Source organism: Ctenopharyngodon idella, chromosome 18 (assembly GCF_019924925.1).
Source record: "Ctenopharyngodon idella isolate HZGC_01 chromosome 18, HZGC01, whole genome shotgun sequence".
NCBI lineage: Eukaryota > Metazoa > Chordata > Actinopteri > Cypriniformes > Xenocyprididae > Ctenopharyngodon > Ctenopharyngodon idella.
In genome coordinates this window covers 30899444-30917669 of record NC_067237.1, presented here as the reverse complement: position 1 = coordinate 30917669, position 18226 = coordinate 30899444, and the positions used below count along the sequence as shown (strand labels likewise).

At 36.6% G+C, this 18226-nt stretch overlaps 2 protein-coding genes across 2 annotated transcripts in view; both read left to right on the top strand.

Moving 5' to 3' along the window:
* Positions 1 to 5161, top strand: part of serpini1 (serpin peptidase inhibitor, clade I (neuroserpin), member 1) — a 34158-nt gene extending 28997 nt beyond the window's left edge. The window contains exons 8-9 of the mRNA XM_051869849.1: positions 2681 to 2770; positions 4481 to 5161. Coding sequence (XP_051725809.1) covers positions 2681 to 2770; positions 4481 to 4554 — 164 coding nt within the window. The 3' untranslated portion in view covers positions 4555 to 5161. The remainder of the gene's footprint in view (positions 1 to 2680; positions 2771 to 4480) is intronic.
* Positions 5162 to 6902: 1741 nt separating this feature from the next.
* LOC127499493 (uncharacterized) lies at positions 6903 to 15202 on the top strand. Its single transcript, XM_051869851.1, has 7 exons — positions 6903 to 7179; positions 9976 to 10102; positions 10217 to 10310; positions 10401 to 10528; positions 11761 to 11903; positions 12838 to 13036; positions 14844 to 15202. Exons 1-7 carry the CDS (start codon positions 7169 to 7171, stop codon positions 15024 to 15026), a joined length of 885 nt encoding a protein of 294 aa, XP_051725811.1. The 5' UTR covers positions 6903 to 7168; the 3' UTR covers positions 15027 to 15202.
* Positions 15203 to 18226: the final 3024 nt, after the last annotated feature.

The following is an 18226-nucleotide window of genomic DNA, read 5'->3' as shown; positions in this document are numbered from 1 at the left end:
CAACTCTTGTCTTTTTAATTAAGGTTTATAAAAGGTTGACTGAGTCATCATGTAGTATTGGTTAAATCCTTTTAATATTAGTTTTTATATATCAGTTCTATATTGATGTCAAAAATAAATAAGGAAGTCCAAAAATATGAAAAGGTTTTTAAAAAATAATGCATGTGCCAATTTCTTATTAGATGTTTCATCTTTGTATTCAGGTTGATTTCATTTTATGTTTTTACCATTTTCAAATAAAAAAAATTAATGACTCAAATGGTGCGTCTTTTAATCACAAATTTATATATCTATTTATATATTTGATATGACAATAATAATTATTAATGTTGTTAAGCTTAGATTTGAAGATTATATAATAAATACAGCATGTTTTTATTTACATTTTTATTTATATACTGTGTTGGGTGTGGTGAAAAGTTGTGCTTTGTTTTTAAAGGGGGGGTATCACACACAGTTTCTGCCAATCTCATGTTAATCTTGAGTACCTATAGAGTAGTAGTGCATCCTTCATATCTCCAAAAAGTCTTTAGTTTTATCATATTTATAAAAGATACATATGCTGTACCGAGTCTTTCTGAAAACAGCCGAGCGCCTGGAGGCATGCCGTGTGAGCGGAGCTAAAGAGTGACGAGCTGTCACGAGCACGCGCAGCTTTTGCGTAGCGATCGTCTGCAAGCTATCAATGGTCAGCTAAACAAATGTATTTAAATACACACAATAAACCATTGCATTATCCCTGGATAACTTCTAAATCACTATAATTAATATACCGTATAGTGAATTTATGAATTCACTACGTTCGTGTTGTTTACATTATATGCACTTAGGCGCCTATTGCCAACAAAACAGACATTTGAAGCAGTTTTACTCACCACCTGCGGTTTCGACTCATGACCGGGATCATTATCACTGTGACCGCTCCATCTTTCAGTTTCAAACGATCTGTAAATCCAGCGTAGAACTGGGCCTTGTTTATGAAACCATAAGCGCCGATCCTGAGGGCTCGAGCAGCCACGGAAAAACTCAAGATATTCTCCATTCATTTTAACCAATAAAAAAGTGATTGCAACTATCAGTTTCTATGGTTATTTTAATAACAAATATTGAGAGCGCATCAATGTAATGCGTGAGCACAAAACTCTCAGCTCTACTTAACTCTGGGTTCTTTGGGAAGCAAGGTTATCTTTCCCTCACAACCAAAAACACACTTCTTTGGTGACATTGTTGATTTCGTGAAGTCCTATGACCTGTGCAGCGCTGCCGACGACTTCCATAAAGCCGAACGAGTGTTGATGGGCGTGTGCTCTTGCTCTCTCGCTCTGGTCGACATGTGCGTGCGCGCTTTTTTCTGGGAGAAGTGCCTGTACAAGGAATTCCGACCTATCTGACGTCACACAGCCCCATACTCGAAAAAAAGAGGATTTGGGAAAAAAAGAGGATTTGGGACCCGCATAAAGAGGATTTTATGAGGATTTGGAAGAGTATTTTTGGCACAGAAATACTCCATCATACGTCCAACTCGTGTTTTGAAACTTTGGCCATGTTTAGCATGATAATCCAATTCTTTAACAGTGTAAGTAAGTCAGAATACATGAAATAGCATTATACCCCCCCTTTAATTATTTTATTAATTTTTCAAGTATCAAAGAAAAAAACTCTCTAAAAAAAACTCTCTTCCATTTAAAAAAAACAAAAACAAAAAACAAAAAAAAAAACATTTTTCAAGCATAAAGAGAATGGTATAGAGCCAAATGTACGTCCCAAAGTCCAACGTCAAAAAGCTTAGGTGCGTAAATCCAACACAAAATCAAATGAAAAGAATGGATCCGCACACAAAGATTTGAGGTAAAAGTTCTCCAAAAAATCTTTACTTTCAAATTTACAGAGGCCACAAGGCACAAAAAAATGGAAAACGTTTTCAGGATCAACCCTTCATCAGTGCCATATACTGCAAGTGCACACCTCCGTCCATTTAAAGCATGCAGTATTACCGTAAACATCCTAATACATGTATTGGCACAATATATTGTCGAATGCAAGATAAAAGCCATTATCACATATAGAAATGAGACATGGTCGTATATATCCACATACTTTAGATGCATATCTTTTTGCACCTATTTGTGGCCTCTGTAAATTTCAAAGTAAAGATTTTTAGGAGAACCTTTGCCCCAAATCTTCGTGTGCAAATACATTTTTTCCATTAACTTATGCATGTTAAATAGCATTTAGCAGAACAAGGGCAAATTTGATCATTCAAATAGAACTTACTAACCTTGAGGGCCTGAAGGAAAAATATGATATAATTCCCGGTTTTCTTGTCACGTTAAAAGATGTGGAATCCTGCATTGTTGGTTAAACAGCATTGACTCTAAACAACAGATTTTTAGTGAACAAAACATTTTTTAAATATTGATATTTTAAACCAAAACTACTTTAAACTAGTTTTTCCCCAAGGATTTAATGAGACTTTTTTTTCTTTTCTTTTTTTTTTTACAACACCTGCATTTTAAACCCCACAAAAATATCAGTTAATTTTAATCAAAAATTAAAAACTTGTTCATCATAAAAGAGCATTAAAATGAAAAGTGCATTCAATGTATTTTATCAAATTGTTTAATCCAGTCAAAATAAATGGTTTCACATCACTGGGCCTCTATCGTTTGCCCTTCTACAGGTATGATCGCATTGACGAGGACGCTGGTGCTTTACCCACAGGTCATCGCTGACCACCCTTTCTTCTTCGTCATCAGAAACAGAAAGACAGGTACATGCCATCTTCAAATACCCATGACCATAACACAGATTAAAAACAAAACATTATATACACTGCCGTTAAAAGATTTGGGGTCAGTACGATTATTCAATGTTTCAAAAGAAATCTCTTATGCTTACCAAGGCTGCATTTATTTAATCAAAAATACAGTAAATACAGTGATATTGTAAAATATTATTCCAGTTTAAAATAACTGCTTTCTATTGATAAATCAGCTTGCATCTGCGATGCAAGTGTCACACTTCAGTGTCACATGATCCTTCAGAAATCATATGCTGATATGTTGCTTAAGAAACTTTGGAATTGTGGAAACCATGATACGTTTTACTTTTTTCAGGTCCAAAAATACAGTATTAACTTGAAATAGAATTTTTCTGTAAGAAATTGACCCCAAACTTTTGATTGGTAGTGTAATGTCTATACTACTAATATAAACCGATCAGGCATAACATTATGACCACTGACAGGTGAAGTGAACAACACTGATTATCTCTTCATCACGGCACCTGTTAGTGTGTGGGATATATTAGGCAGCAAGTGAACATTTTGTCCTCAAAGTTGATGTGTTAGAAGCAGGAAAAATGGGCGAGCGTAAGGATTTGAGCGAGTATGACAAGGGCCCAATTGTGATGGCTAGATGACTGGGTCAGAGCATCTCCAAAACTGCAGCTCTTGTGGGGTGTTCCCGGTCTGCAGTGGTCAGTATCTATCAAAAGTGGTCCAAGGAAGGAACAGTGGTGAACTGGCGACAGGGTCATGGGCGGCCAACGTGGGGAGCGAAGGCTGGTCCGTGTGGTCTGATCCAACAGACCAAAATTACTCAAGAAGTTAATGCTGGTTCTGATAGAAAGGTGTCAGAACACACAGTGCATCGCGGTTTGTTGTATATGGGGCTGCATAGCCGCAGACCAGTCAGGATGTCCATGCTGACCCCTGTCCACCGCCAAAAGCACCAACAGTGGGCATGTGAGCATCAGAACTGGACCACGGAGCAATTTAAGAAGGTGGCCTGGTCTGATGAATGACGTTTTCTTTTACATCATGTGGATGGCCGGGTGTGTGTGCGTCGCTTACCTGGGGAACACATGGCACCAGGATGCACTATGAGAAGAAGGCAAGCTGGCGAAGGCAGTGTGATGCTTTGGGCAATGTTCTGCTGGGAAACGTTGGGTCCTGCCATCCATGTGGATGTTACTTTGACACGTACCACCTACCTAAGCATTGTTGCAGACCATGTTCACCCTTTCATGGAAACGGTATTCCCTGGTGACTGTGGCCTCTTTCAGCAGGATAATGCTCTCTGCCACAAAGAAAAATCGTTCAGGAATGGTTTGAGGAGCACAACAATGAGTTTGAGGTGTTGACTTGGCCTCCAAATTCCCCAGATCTCAATCCAATCGAGCATCTGTGGGATGTGCTGAACAAACAAGTCCGATCCATGGAGGCCCCACCTTACATCTTACAGGACTTAAAGGATCTGCTGCTAACATGTTGGTGTCAGATACCACAGCACACCTTCAGGGGTCTAGAGGAGTCCATGCCTCGACGGGTCAGGGCTGTTTTGGCAGCAAAAGGGGGACCAACACAATATGGCCATAATGTTATGCCTGATCGGTGTGTGTGTATATATATATATATATATATATATATATCTGTGAATGTTATCAGTTAATTCATTGTTTTTATTTTGTTTTCTCATAGGATCAATCCTCTTCATGGGCAGAGTTATGAATCCTGAAGTGATCGAGCCCTTTGACAACAACTTTGACATGTAAAAGCCCAGCAATCACAACGTGACACTCAACCAAGTTCGTGCTTATCTTCTACCAACCACGAGTTACATCACAGAAAGGAAACTCATTACAAGAAAATATTATATAAACAGGATATTTATATTATAAAAGTGATTGTGTTTTGATACTCATAAGCTTTAACCGTACCAGGAAATACAGAGCTGTAAATATTTGAAGTCTCTGCGTCCACTCCATTCCATGTACTCACATTCTATCACGTCTTATTCCACATCAGCATCATTTGTTCCTGTAATTCCTGTATTTCTTCTCATGTATATTTGCTATTGTGTTTCGTAGAGAAATGTTGATATTTATTGCAAGGATTTGTGCACTTCTCTATATGTAGACTCACTTAAGGTGAGACCCCCTTTGTTTGGTTTTGTACATGGCTGAACTACTGCTGACATACTAATATGCCTTATTATATAAATATGAGTTTTTGATTTAATGTAAGGTTGCGAATGTACAGGTTGTGGAGCGCTGTTGCCATGGAGACTCAGGCAGACTGAGAGAGAGTGCATTTGGTATAAATGATGAAAAAAATACCAGCTGTATTCTCTATTTCAGAAATAAAGATGAATGTCTTCAACTTGTCGTCTTGTGCTACTTTAGTGACAGATGTTTTGAAAATTGCAGAGTTGATGCAAAATATAAATACAGAAAAGGCCTCTATGCTGTTCACACACTGTCAGCACATACTTTTGATGTCTAAAATAACCTCTATTGAAAACTATTAACAAACCACTTCAAAGACAAACATTTATTACTTTACTGATAATAGATGCACTTATGTCGTTGGAAGTTAATGTAAAGAGAAAAAACCAATTGAGTCAGGTTATTAATGTTTAAAAATATGTCTAGTGTGCTATTTTGTATGATAAATGTCAGTGAGATTATATGCCAAAGCAAGAGAGGATGCTCAAAGCAGTGTTCAAACAGAGTAAAGTGTCTATGTTAAGACCAACTGGATAGATAGATAGATGGATGGATGGATGGATGGATGGATGTTATTTAAGGGTATTTTTGCTCCACCAATGGAAAAACTTATAAATTGTCAAAGCAGAATCGGCCATTGTGCATCTCTGAGCAGTCCCACAGCAGTGTATGAATCAGTGTGTTTGAATAAATCATTTGAATGAATGATTCAATGATTCACTTCCAAGAACAGCTCTTCCCTTGCCAACTACCAACACTTTGTGGCTCAACCGTGCCTCAGCTCCTTCCACTACAGCTTCTGCTCTCCACTTTCTTCCCATTCTCACTGCCACTCTTGCTCTGGTAACCTTTGGATCTGAAGATTTACAGTACTGCAGCACTTCTCTCACTCGCATTACCTTGAACTCCTCTTCAATAGATTTCAAGGGGAGTCTCAGTTTGCAGGAGCTCCTATTCAGAGCAATAAGGAACCCAGCCATCGTCGCAAGAACCGACTTACTACCATCTCAAATTTGGCAACAGTGGAAATTGGGACCTCATACATCAGCAGTGGTCAGAGGATTCTTGGTAGTATGGCCTGTTGATAAATCCAAGCCTTGAACCGCCCTGGGAGGCCACTCTAGTCAAATTCTTGCTCACACTCCCCACAAGTATCTCTTATTGCTGCCTTGTCCTTGAGTATTGCATCAAATGTCTTTCCAAGGCTTTTAACAGGATTTTCTGTGATAGTTGGGATTTGGTATCCTCCACTGAGAATCAAAATTTCTCTGAGACTCTCCCCTTCCTCGGCACTACAGATCTTGATTTTGCAGGCTTAAAAAGGACATCCTTGCCCACTTCATCAGCCCCTCCGGCCACCCTTGTATATAGTTAAAATGAATTACTTTTGTTTTATTGAATAATTCACTCATAAAGACGGTCACTTGTCGCCACCTACTGGTGCACCAATATAACAGAAAAGGTCAGAAAACGTTCATATATATATATATATATATATATATATATATATAAAATGTAGCAAATCATGTAAATTGTATCAATTTTTTTTTTTTTTTTCATTTTATCAAACTTTGATAATTGCCGCAATCTTTTTAACAACTGAGAAGATCAAAGTCACCTGTCAAGTTCCTGAATATGCTTATGAGAGTCAGTTGTGTATTATTAGGTACATTATCATCTCTGACAGACACCATGTTCAAGCCGCTCAGGCCTATTATATACCTAAAATTAGTTTATAAAAAAGAGTTTTGCTTTGCTGAAAGGATATATGCATATTATATTTATATATTTACATTTATTTAAATTGTCCTGTGGTGTGACAAATTCATTTTCAAAAGTACAAATCTCAATATGATCTCAAAAAACCTGCATGTACAATGCAAAAATAAAGTCTATAACGGATAAAAGGGGTACAGTTATACTGACAATTTACACCAAAAGTCACTGAAGTGCAACCTTAGACACACTGCTGCCCTGGCTGACCTCCGTGCGCAGATCACTGAAGCTGACGCTGCTGCGCGCGTGCGCAGAGCTCACACTCACCTGTCGCACTTTAGCACACTATTCATCCATCATCAATGGGAAACCGCACCATATTCCTTGTAAATAACCCTCTTCACTGCATGTCAAATGTCAAAGGGATCTGTCAGAACCTACGGACATGTCCGAAAGGTAGGAAAAGTTTTGAACATCCTGATATGGAGCACAATTGCTTTATTTTTATTACTTTTCTAAACACTGTCTGGAACAGAAACGCATGGTCATCTGGCTTTTATTTTAGATCTGTCTGCTTCATTCGTGATTGGAATAGGTGATAGTTAATTTTCTGCATAATTTATGAAAAAATTACCACTGATCGATCTTTAAAGCCATTTTTTTCGTATATAGGCTTTAGGTTATAATGATATTATTAAGACATTATATTAAAATATTATTAAGACATTATGTAATCGATGTCCATGTTACAAATATGACAAGATATTTTAATTAATCATTGTTTGAAAATAACGTGTATTTACAAGTAGCAGCTTCACAAAACCTAGCACATAATCAATATAACAGCGTTAATGTGAGCACATCTTATATATAATGTTCTGATATAATGTGCCGGTGTGCTCGGTTGACGTGGGTGACTTTAATCCGGATCAGGGTGCAGAGTTCACGGTAATCTACACCAGAACCTCAGCCCAGCGGATGTAAGGACGCGCAGGCTCTTATTACACACAGAAGATGTGTCTCAAAGCCTGCTGAGCTCCCTACATAGGCAGCACATTTGGGCAGCGTAGGTGTTGTACTGTACACTATGAAGATGTTTTGTCATATTATAACATATAAATTAAGTGGTAATTTAATATGATTGAATCTGAATTAATGAATGAACAGAGGAAGTAATAATTAAAGCTGCAGTCCGTAACTTTTTTTGGTTAAAAAGTATCCAAAATCAATTTTTGAGCAAGTACATAACCAGCCAGTGTTCAAAACTATCTCCTTACCTTAGCCCGATTCACAATGGTAAGCTTGAAATAATGTTTTCTAATTCGAGTGGTACTGGTAGGTTTCTGCGGGAAATTTCAAGCATGCCACCATTTGTCTTCGCGTCATTACATGACATCTGTTTACATAAAGAGTCCCGGCTAGTAGGCTATATGGCATGTGAGGATGCTGCAGGTGAAGGATCATTTATAGCCTTTTCTCACAACAGCTGCAAGAATTAAACTTATCATTTTGTTGGCAGATTGTATGGTATGACAAATTAACGTTAGAGATTAGACTGTACAGAAATTGAAATCTACAGGTTACGCTAATACACACTAAATACACGTAGTGACGCAATGCTGATGTTGTTAACATTAACAGTTTGAGAACAAAGTATAACAATAATAATAATTTGCATGGTTTGATGTGATATGAGCTAAGTGATCATTAGATTTAATCACCATTGGTAGCGCAATTTATTGTAATGCTTTATTTTCTCAGTTAGTCAGAACAAAAGTGGCAGATTTGTTACTTACTTGTTCAATATTCCGGTGAAAATTCTTATTTTGGTCATACTTCCAAGACTACAATCTGTGATTCCGAAGTACTGTATCCACCGATGCGGTGAATGACAGCCACACAATATCCTTAAAACATTAGATTAAAGGGTTAGTTCACCCAAAAATGAAAATAATGTCATTTATTACTCACCCTCATGCCGTTCCACACCCGTAAGACCTTTGTTAATCTTCGGAACGCAAATTGAGATATTTTTGTTTAAATCCGATGGCTCTGTGAGGCCTCCATAGCCAGCAATGACATTTCCTCTCTCAAGAACCATTAATGTGCTAAAAACATATTTAAATCAGTTCATGTGAGTACAGTGGTTCAATATTAATATTATAAAGTGACGAGAATATTTTTGGTGCGCCAAAAAAACAAAATAATGACTTATTTAGTGATGGCCGATTTCAAAACACTGCTTCAGGAAGCTTCGGAGCGTTATGAATCAGCATATCGAATCATGATTCGGATCGTGTGTCAAACCGCCAAACTGCTGAAATCACGTGACTTTGGCGCTCCGAACCGCTGATTTGACACGCTGATTCATTATGCTCCAAAGCTTCCTGAAGCAGTGTTTTCAAATCGGCCATCACTATATAAGTCGTTATTGTGGGTTTTTTTGGTGCACCAAAAAGTATTCTCGTCGCTTAATAATATTAATATTGAACCACTGTACTCACATGAACTGATTTAAATATGTTTTTAGTACCTTTATGGATCTTGAGAGAGGAAATGTCATTGCTCCCTATGCAGGCCTCACGGAGCCATCGGATTTCAACAAAATATCTCAATTTGCGTTCCGAAGATTTACGAAGGTCTTACGGGTGTGGAACGGCATGAGGGTGAGTAATAAATGACAGAATTTTCATTTTTGGGTGAACTAACCCTTTAATCCGCGCTGAGGAGCCACGCCGATGCACAACCCACATAAAGATGATAATTCTGCAAATAACCGCAGTTGCAGGTTTTGAACAGGGATGGCGACAAAGAGGCAAAACTTACGGACTGCAGCTTTAAATAAAAAAAGTCTTTATAACAACCGCACAGTATGTTGTATGTTTAACGGAATTTCTGAAATGGAACTGGGGATTTCCTAGTTTATTGGTAAAAATATCAGTAAAATGTTACTTTTTATCACCTATATGAATTAAAAACAGGGACACTACAAAATTTTAATACAAATGGGTAGTCAGCTCACTATGTTTTGGGATACAGCCAAGGATCTGTCTCTATTTGTGCAAATTTATTGAAAATAGTCATTAATAACATTAACAAATATTATTTAGTTGTATAATACTTATTATAGCAGGTAATCTGAAGTCAAACAGCTATATTTTCATATCTATTCAAATTAGAATGTAAATTGAATGTTAAGCATGACTACGCCAATGTAATGTTTGGTAATGACTTTAGCCTCACTCTGTCTAGTTCCTCTGGAGTGAACACCAGCAGTGAAAGCTTTCCGAAGTCTCACTCGCACTACTCTGAGTTAAGTGACGCACACACTCCTTTCTCTGTGGAACTGACTCCAGACTCTGGCATTGTTGCCACACCAGTGAGTCAATTCAAAGTCGATATGATTGCAAAGTATCATGTGTAGTTTGATTGACACCTTATGTGTCTATACTATACGGACATTGAATGTTGTCGTTGTGGTTGTTTTGTGTAGTTGCCATCCAGCCGGTTCAGGTTTGCCTCGTGGCACTGGCTAGAGGAGCATGATGTCCGCGGAGACCAGCTCGCCTGTCCCAGGGTCAGAGAGGGTAAGAGGATATTCTGGGTCACTATTCATTTTTTCAGTTTTACCATCATAAAACCACTGGACACAGACCATCAGTGATGTCATCAAACAGGACCTGCTGAAGACGAGCTGTCTGTTAACAATGAAGACGTATTTCTCAGAGGAGGCAGGAGGAAGAGGAGGGAGGATGAAGGACAGAAGTGGGAAGAGAGACTCCAGGAGAACTGGGAGAACTGTGTGGTGAGACACCAAACAAGCATCCATCCATCCATCCATCCATCCATCTTTTTTGAAAGAAATTAATACTTTAAAGAGTTAGTTCACCCAAAAATGAAAATCCTGTCATTAATTACTCACCCTCATGTCGTTCCACACCCGTAAGACCTTCGTTCATCTTCGGAACACAAATTAAGATATTTTTGATAAAATCCGATGGCTCAGTGAGGCCTCCATTGACAGCAAATAATTAACACTTTCAAATGCCCAGAAAGCTACTAAAGACATATTTAAAACAGATCATGTGACTACAGTGGTTCAACCTTAATGTTATGAAGCGACGAGAATACTTTTTGTGCGACAAAAAAACAAAATAACGACTTCGAAGCTTTATGAATCTTTTGTTTCGAATCAATGGTTCGGAGTGCGTATCAAACTGCCAAGTCACGTGATTTCAGTAAACAAGGCTTCGTTACATCATAAGTGTTTCGAAATTTCAATGGTTCACCACTGGGGGGCGTGACTTTGGCAGTTTGATACATGCTCCGAACCACTGATTCAAAACAAAAGATTCATAAAGCTTTGAAGCTTCATCAAGCAGTGTTTTGAAATCGCCCATCACTAGATGTTGTTGAATAAAGTCGTTATTTTGGTTTTTTTTGGCGCACAAAAAGTATTCTCGTCGCATCATAACATTAAGGTTGAACCACTGTAGTCAGATAAATATGTCTTTAGTAGCTTTCTGGGCATTGAAAGTGTTAATTATTTGCTGTCAATGAAGGCCTCACTGAGCCATCGGATTTTATCAAAAATATCTTAATTTGTGTTCTGAAGATGAACAAAGGTCTTTCGGGTGTGGAACGACATGAGGGTGAGTTATTAATGACAGAATTTTCAATTTTGGGTGAACTAACCCTTTAATTCAGTAAGAACACATTAAATAGATCAAAAGTGACAGTAAAGACATTTATAATAATTGCAAAACATTTCTAATTCAAATAAATGCTGTTCTTTTGAAATTTATATTAATCAAAGGATCCTGGAAAAAAAAAATGTATCACGGTTTACACAAAAATATTAATCAGCATAACTTTTTTCAACATTGCTAATAATAAGAAATGGTTCTTGAGCAGCAAATCAGCATGTTAGAATGATTTCAGAAGGGTCATGTGACACTAAAGACTAGAGTAATGATGCTGAAAATTCTATCTATCTAGCTTCGTATTGCATTCACAGTTCTGTCTCTGTCACTGCAGGTGCTGAACTTGTCTTATCAGGACCTGGGAGATCCATACCAGCTGGAGAACTTCATCCGCATCCTGAGGAGACTGATCCGGGTGGAACGTCTGCAACTGGTGGATAATGCACTGAGGGATCTCAGTTCTGTCAGACTGCCAAGGTACCAAACTTACCTTTACACTATAATAACTGCCAAGATGTATTTAGTTTAGTGCACGTGAATGTAACTCTGAATACTGATGACACTGTGGAAATGAGTTTATGGAGTTCAGATCTGGTTGGTTATAACACAAACTCCCCTTGATCTTTCAGTGGATGCTGTCCTATTATATTGCATTGGTTGTTTTGTAACATTGTAGTGTATGGCTGTGTAAAAATACATGTAGTGCAACTTTAGCTGTGTGCTGTAATCTCATATGAGGAGTTTATTTTACAGTAAGAAGGAAACTGTTAATTATGTATCAGCATCAAACTCAGCCTCTTTAATCACATTATTTTATTTGAATATGGGTCTTACTGATAAAATATTATATTTGCATTGCTAATATTACTATAATATTTCATTTATAATCATGATGACATTAACTGAATTTTATAATTAAATGACATAAAATGAATTTTACGTATTTTTCTCGAGAACTTCAAATTGTCTTGCAGGTATTCTAGACACAATTTGTCATAAATTTCAATTTATGGGCTAAACTAAATATAAAAAATGTAATATTTTTCAGCCATACTGAATGAGACTTATAAATACAGTGGCTCCAAAAAGGATTTGGTCACACTTAGTGTCAGTGAATATCATTTCACTAGATACATTATATATAATACATACAATATAGTCAAATGCAGAATCTTTTCTCTTCACTGTAGATCAACACATTACATAAAACATTTTTTTGTGTGTGAAATATTTGGCTTCAAAAATGTCATTGTATTTTTTCTTTAGAATAATCCTGCTTTAATATTTTATCATCTAGTGCGATGACATTCATACAATTTCATGCAATGTGAGTTTAGTATATAAGGCAGAACATTGTGACACATTACAATCACTAACAAAACCTGTGACTGAGAATGTGCATGTGTTATAGATGTAAAATCCTGAATCTTCACCGGAACAACTTGACGTCCATTCGTCAGCTGCCAAAGGTTCCTGAGATCCAGCACTTGTGCCTGTCTGAAAACAGTATTTCCTCTCTGGGCGAGTTGTCCCTGCTGAGGAGCAGCGCCGCTCCGATCTCTGACCCTCAAATGCAACCCCTGCCAGTTTCTGGAGGACTACCGCTCACGGTGAGAGAAATTTTTTACTTCAATGGAATGGTTCAAAACTTGGTAATAGTTTTGGGACTTGCTATGTGAACACACAAAAAAATTATGGGCATGATTCGAAAAGGTTAAATGGTCCTGAAAAAACAGTCACACTTATACTGTTCATGGTCAAAAAATGACCGCATTGGAAATGAATGGGAAGCAAAATTCATCTAGTGGAAACGTTTGGTACTGCATCCAAACAAAATCTTACTAAAAGCTCATTTTTAGAGATATCAACCTCAAATTTTGAACGCAACTTGTTAAGATTCATGGCTTTGATTTTTTTCTCACAGTTTTAGAGTAAAACATTTTGGAAAATATACATATATTTCATATAAAATTTAAAAAATAGTATTTTATGCAATTTTCATAATAAACTTAAACTTCTGTAACTTTCTTTAGGGTTTTTTTTTTTTTACTTTTTTAACTTCAGCAATATTCTACCATGTGTCTTCTTTAAAAAGAGTCTTCTTTAAAACCTAAGTCTGTGCTTTAAAGCATTCAAGATTTATGACAGTTTAAGTTGGAAATTTCATTTTTAGGTCTATGCTCAGGCAATAAATGGATCATAACTATTCCATAAATATAATTTAGTACAATAAAATCCCCTAAAAAATACAACATATTAAATAAAAAAAAAAATAAAAAAAACATTATCAAACTAAAATATAGTACATTAATTTCATTGAAAACAAACAAACAAAAAAAAAAACCTGTCATTTTTGACTACTACAGGAGCAGAACCAGAGGGTTAAATGTAAATTCATAATTACTTCTATTCTTTATACTTATCTGAAATGTTCAGTACACTGTTCTTAACAATGTACTGGTGAATGATACTGACAAATATTTATGGTAAACTAAAATTTAATGCAATTCCTATTGAAACTTGTATGTCATGTTTTTAAAAATATTTGTAAAAAATACATTTACTTTAAATGTAATATTAAATAACATGCTACAGTTAAAAATTAAGTACTTTGCATGTGCTTTAGTTTGTTAGTTAACACATCAAAATAAGTGTACTTCTTTAAAGCACAGCAAAAGAATATTAAACATTATAATCTAAAATATACTTTAAAGTAAATCTTGACATTATTACAAAGTGCAGTTTCTTCAAAGTTCACCCAAAAATGAAAATTCTGTCATCATTTACTCACCCTCAAGTTGTTCCAAACCTGTATGAATTTCTTTCTTCTGCTGAACACAAAAGAAGATATTTAGAAGAATATGGGTAACTGTTGATGGAAAAATACTATGATAGTCAATGGGGCCCATCAACTGTTTGGTTACTGAAATTCTTCTAAATATCTTCTTTTGTGTAAACGATGACAGAATTATTTTTCTTTTTTTCCCATTTAAGTGTTTCATGTTAAGAAACATGAAAAGTGTATTAGAAATAAATGGTCTTTTATTTCACCATAATATATTATCTCCAAGTAAAAATAAATACAGATTTTAAGATTTAAAGTACACTACAAGTGCACATTCAGCACAATTAAGCACACTTCTTTTTCACAAGGGTACATAGATCACCACTGAGCTTTTAATAACTTTCTGTCAAAACAGTGGATTGATTAAAACTAATCAGCTAATTACAGCTTTTAATTATTATAAAACGCCATCCAGCATCATTTGTCTCAGAAATCGCATAATGCCCCAAGTTAATAGCTATGCCAGAAGATATAAATTACTAAAAAAAAAAGAGCTGACCGAAGATGTGATAGTTCATTCCAAGCGTACAAAGCCAAGTCTAACCTTGAGATTTGTGCCGTTTCCTCCGCAGTGTGTTCTTCTGTTTGCCAAAACTTCAAGTTCTGGATGGCATTCCAAAGCTACCAGAAGATTCCGTGCCTCCCTCCTCACCAGCAGCATCCAGATTGTGCACCATTCTCTGACATCACAACAGCAAAACCTGAAGCCAAGATCTGAATCCAATGTACTGTACCGTAAATGCACTTGTATATAGTTGTAAACTCTCAAATGTACTCTTTTGAGCTGATAAAAGTACATTTTTTATGACTTATTAAAGCTATTTTTGTACCTGTACTTCACATTTACACATTTCAGAATAAACCTGCATTGACTGAAGACAGCAGCAGCCAAGAAATAAATTGAGAAAAGACTATTATTAAAGCACGGGTGGCTACATATAGAATGGATCATAGCGCTTCTATTGTATTTAGGACTGTTCAGGTCCCAGTATGTCTGCTGCATGTAATTCGGGCTATTTGGTTGCTCAATGACCAGCCAACCCTTGGCTTTGTTAAGTTCACACTTGTCCTGAGGGCTGTTTTGACAGGCGAGTCCGTTCTTGGGTGGTATTGCTTGATGCTCGCCTGGTGTGAAGAAAGGGCACAGAGATTAAATCAGATGCAGTCATGTGACACTGCGGTTAGCAGCAGATAAAACTGATGTCACAGCTAGCGTTTCATGTTCTCAAAGGCTTCTGTGGACAGACGCATATGAATAATATCTTAAATTGAAATTAAAACTGTGACCATGGTCGTGTAGGAAAGATTGGGCCTTGTTCTTTGTACGTCACTGTCTTTTTTAAGACAAACATACTTGTTCTAATATATAATCAGAGTACAAATTATGTGTAAGTTACATTTTAAAAAGTTTTACCTGTCGCAAATGCAACCGCTTGCATCAGCAAAACATAGGTAGCCTACTGTCATTATTTATCATAGATTTACATATTAAAAGCACAAAACGTATTTTGTTAAGAAATCTTGACGTTTAGCTGACACTTTGAGTGCGACATATACCTCAATTGATGGCGCTACATATATAAACATTGAAAACATAATTCGCACACTGGCTATGTAACCACCGCGTATGCTCAAGGCTTCGCATTCAAAAGCGATTGTTCTGTTAAGTTTTCAGCGGCGATCACTAATTCATATGAGCTTCAGTGTTTTGTTTTAATTTTGGTGTCAATTTCAGCGCCACTGAAACCTGAGCCGAGAAGGCTGTGTGCGCGGGAAAGTGAAGAACAGAAAAACGAGATCTGACAAAATTATAGGCCTACAGCTTATTAAATCTGTGAAGCGGTTTTGTTTGTCAGCAGACCTCTGCTTCCCTTCGGAGAGCATTTTTTCCAGCGTTTCCTAAAGGATTCATCACAGCTGCCTGAAAAATAACAATGCAGATATGCTAGATCACAACAACAGAAAAACAAAAAGGCTAAAAAGAAATAGAAACAGGCCTACACAAAAATAAGTATAAAGTGAAGTGAAGTGACGTGAAGGCCAAGTATGGTAACCCATACTCAAAATTTGTCCTCTGCATTTAAAGGGTTAGTTCACCCAAAAATGAAAATTCTGTCATTAATCACCCTCGTGCCGTTTTACACCCGTAAGACCTTCTTTGATCTTCGGAACACAAATTAAGATATTTTTGTTTAAATCCGATGGCTCCGTGAGGCCTGCATAGGGAGCAATGACATTTCCTCTCTCAAGATCCATAAATGTACTAAAAACATATTTAAATCAGTTCATGTGAGTACAGTGGTTCAATATTAATATCATAAAGCGACGAGAATATTTTTGGTGCGCCAAAAAAAAAACAATAACATAACGACTTATTTAGTGATGGCCGATTTCAAAACACTGCTTCAGGAAGATTCGGAGCGTTATGAATCACCGCCAAACTGCTGAAATCACGTGACTTTGGCGCTCCGAACTGCGGATTCGACACGCTGATTCATTACGCTCCGAAGCTTCCTGAAGCAGTGTTTTGAAATCGGCCATCACTAAATAATTCGTTATTTTGGGTTTTTTTTTTTGGCGCACCAAAAATATACTCGTCGCTTTATAATATTAATATTGAACCACTGTACTCACATGAACCGATTTAAATATGTTTTTAGTACCTTTATGGATCTTGAGCGAGGAAATGTCATTGCTCCCCATGTAGGCCTCACGGAGCCATCGGATTTAAACAAAAATATCTCAATTTGCGTTCCGAAGATTAACGAAGGTCTTACGGGTGTGGAGCGGCATGAGGGTGAGTAATTAATGACAGAATTTTCATTTTAGGGTGAACTAACCCTTTAACCCATTTAAGTTAGTGCACACACATTAGGAGCAGTGAGTAGTGAACACACACAGGTTTGTTTTGTGAGGACATTCTCAGTGAGGACATTCCATAGGCGTAATGCTTTTTATACTGTACAAACTGTACATTTTTAATAAAACATTGTTTAGTATGTTTTTAAAGCTATTTTAAATATGAGGGCTCATGGAATGTTCTCATAAAACATTATGTCGTAATACCAGTGTAATACCCATGTCATTATACAAATTTTGTCCTCATAAATCAAGAAAACAAGCGCACGAACACACGGAGCAGTGGGCAGCCATTCACTGCGGGGGTTATGGTGCCTCACTCATTTCCTGCTGGTATTGAGAATCGAACCCATGACCTTGTAACTCATGGGTTACAAGTCCGACACTCTAACCATTAGGTCACAACTGCCCCAATACATACCTACATTTACATATCTACCCTATAAAAAAAAACCTATATAGGCTATATATAGGTAACATTTTACAATAAGGTTTAATTTGTTAGCATTGGTTAACATGAACTAACAATGAGCAATACTACAGCATTTACAGCATCAATCTTATAGTTAAGGTGTTAGTTCACCCAAAAATGAAATTACTCATGTCGTTCCAAACAACTACTTCATTTATCTTCGGAACACAAGTTAATTTATTTTTGATGAAATCCATGAGCTTTTTGGCCTCTGATAGACTGCAACATTATTACCACTTTAAAGGCCCAGAAAGGTAGTAAAGACATCGTTACAATAGTCAACATGACTACAGTGGTTCAACCTTAATGTTAAGAAGCAACAAGAATACTTTTTGTGCGCAAAAAAAACAAACAAAAATAACAAATTTATTTAACAATTTCTTTGAATAAAGTCGTTATTTTAGTCGTGATTGTTTGTGCACAAAAAGTATTCTCGCCAAAAAGCTCACAGATTTCATCAAAAATATCTTAATTTGTGTTCTGAAGATGAACAAAGGTCTTATGGGTTTGGGACGACATGAGGGTGAGTTTCTTTTTTTGGGTGAACTAACATGAACATGAACATTTTTATTAAGTAACATTAACAAAGGTTTTTATTGGTTATAATTGATGCTGTAAAAACAC

What these genes read in the sequence shown, in the direction of transcription:
- LOC127499493 (XM_051869851.1), top strand. An exon ending in AGAACTGGGAGAACTGTGTG is followed by an intron (nt 10,529 to 11,760) that starts GTGAGACACCAA and finishes CTGTCACTGCAG; the next exon opens with GTGCTGAACTTGTCTTATCA. An exon ending in AGTTCTGTCAGACTGCCAAG is followed by an intron (nt 11,904 to 12,837) that starts GTACCAAACTTA and finishes CATGTGTTATAG; the next exon opens with ATGTAAAATCCTGAATCTTC.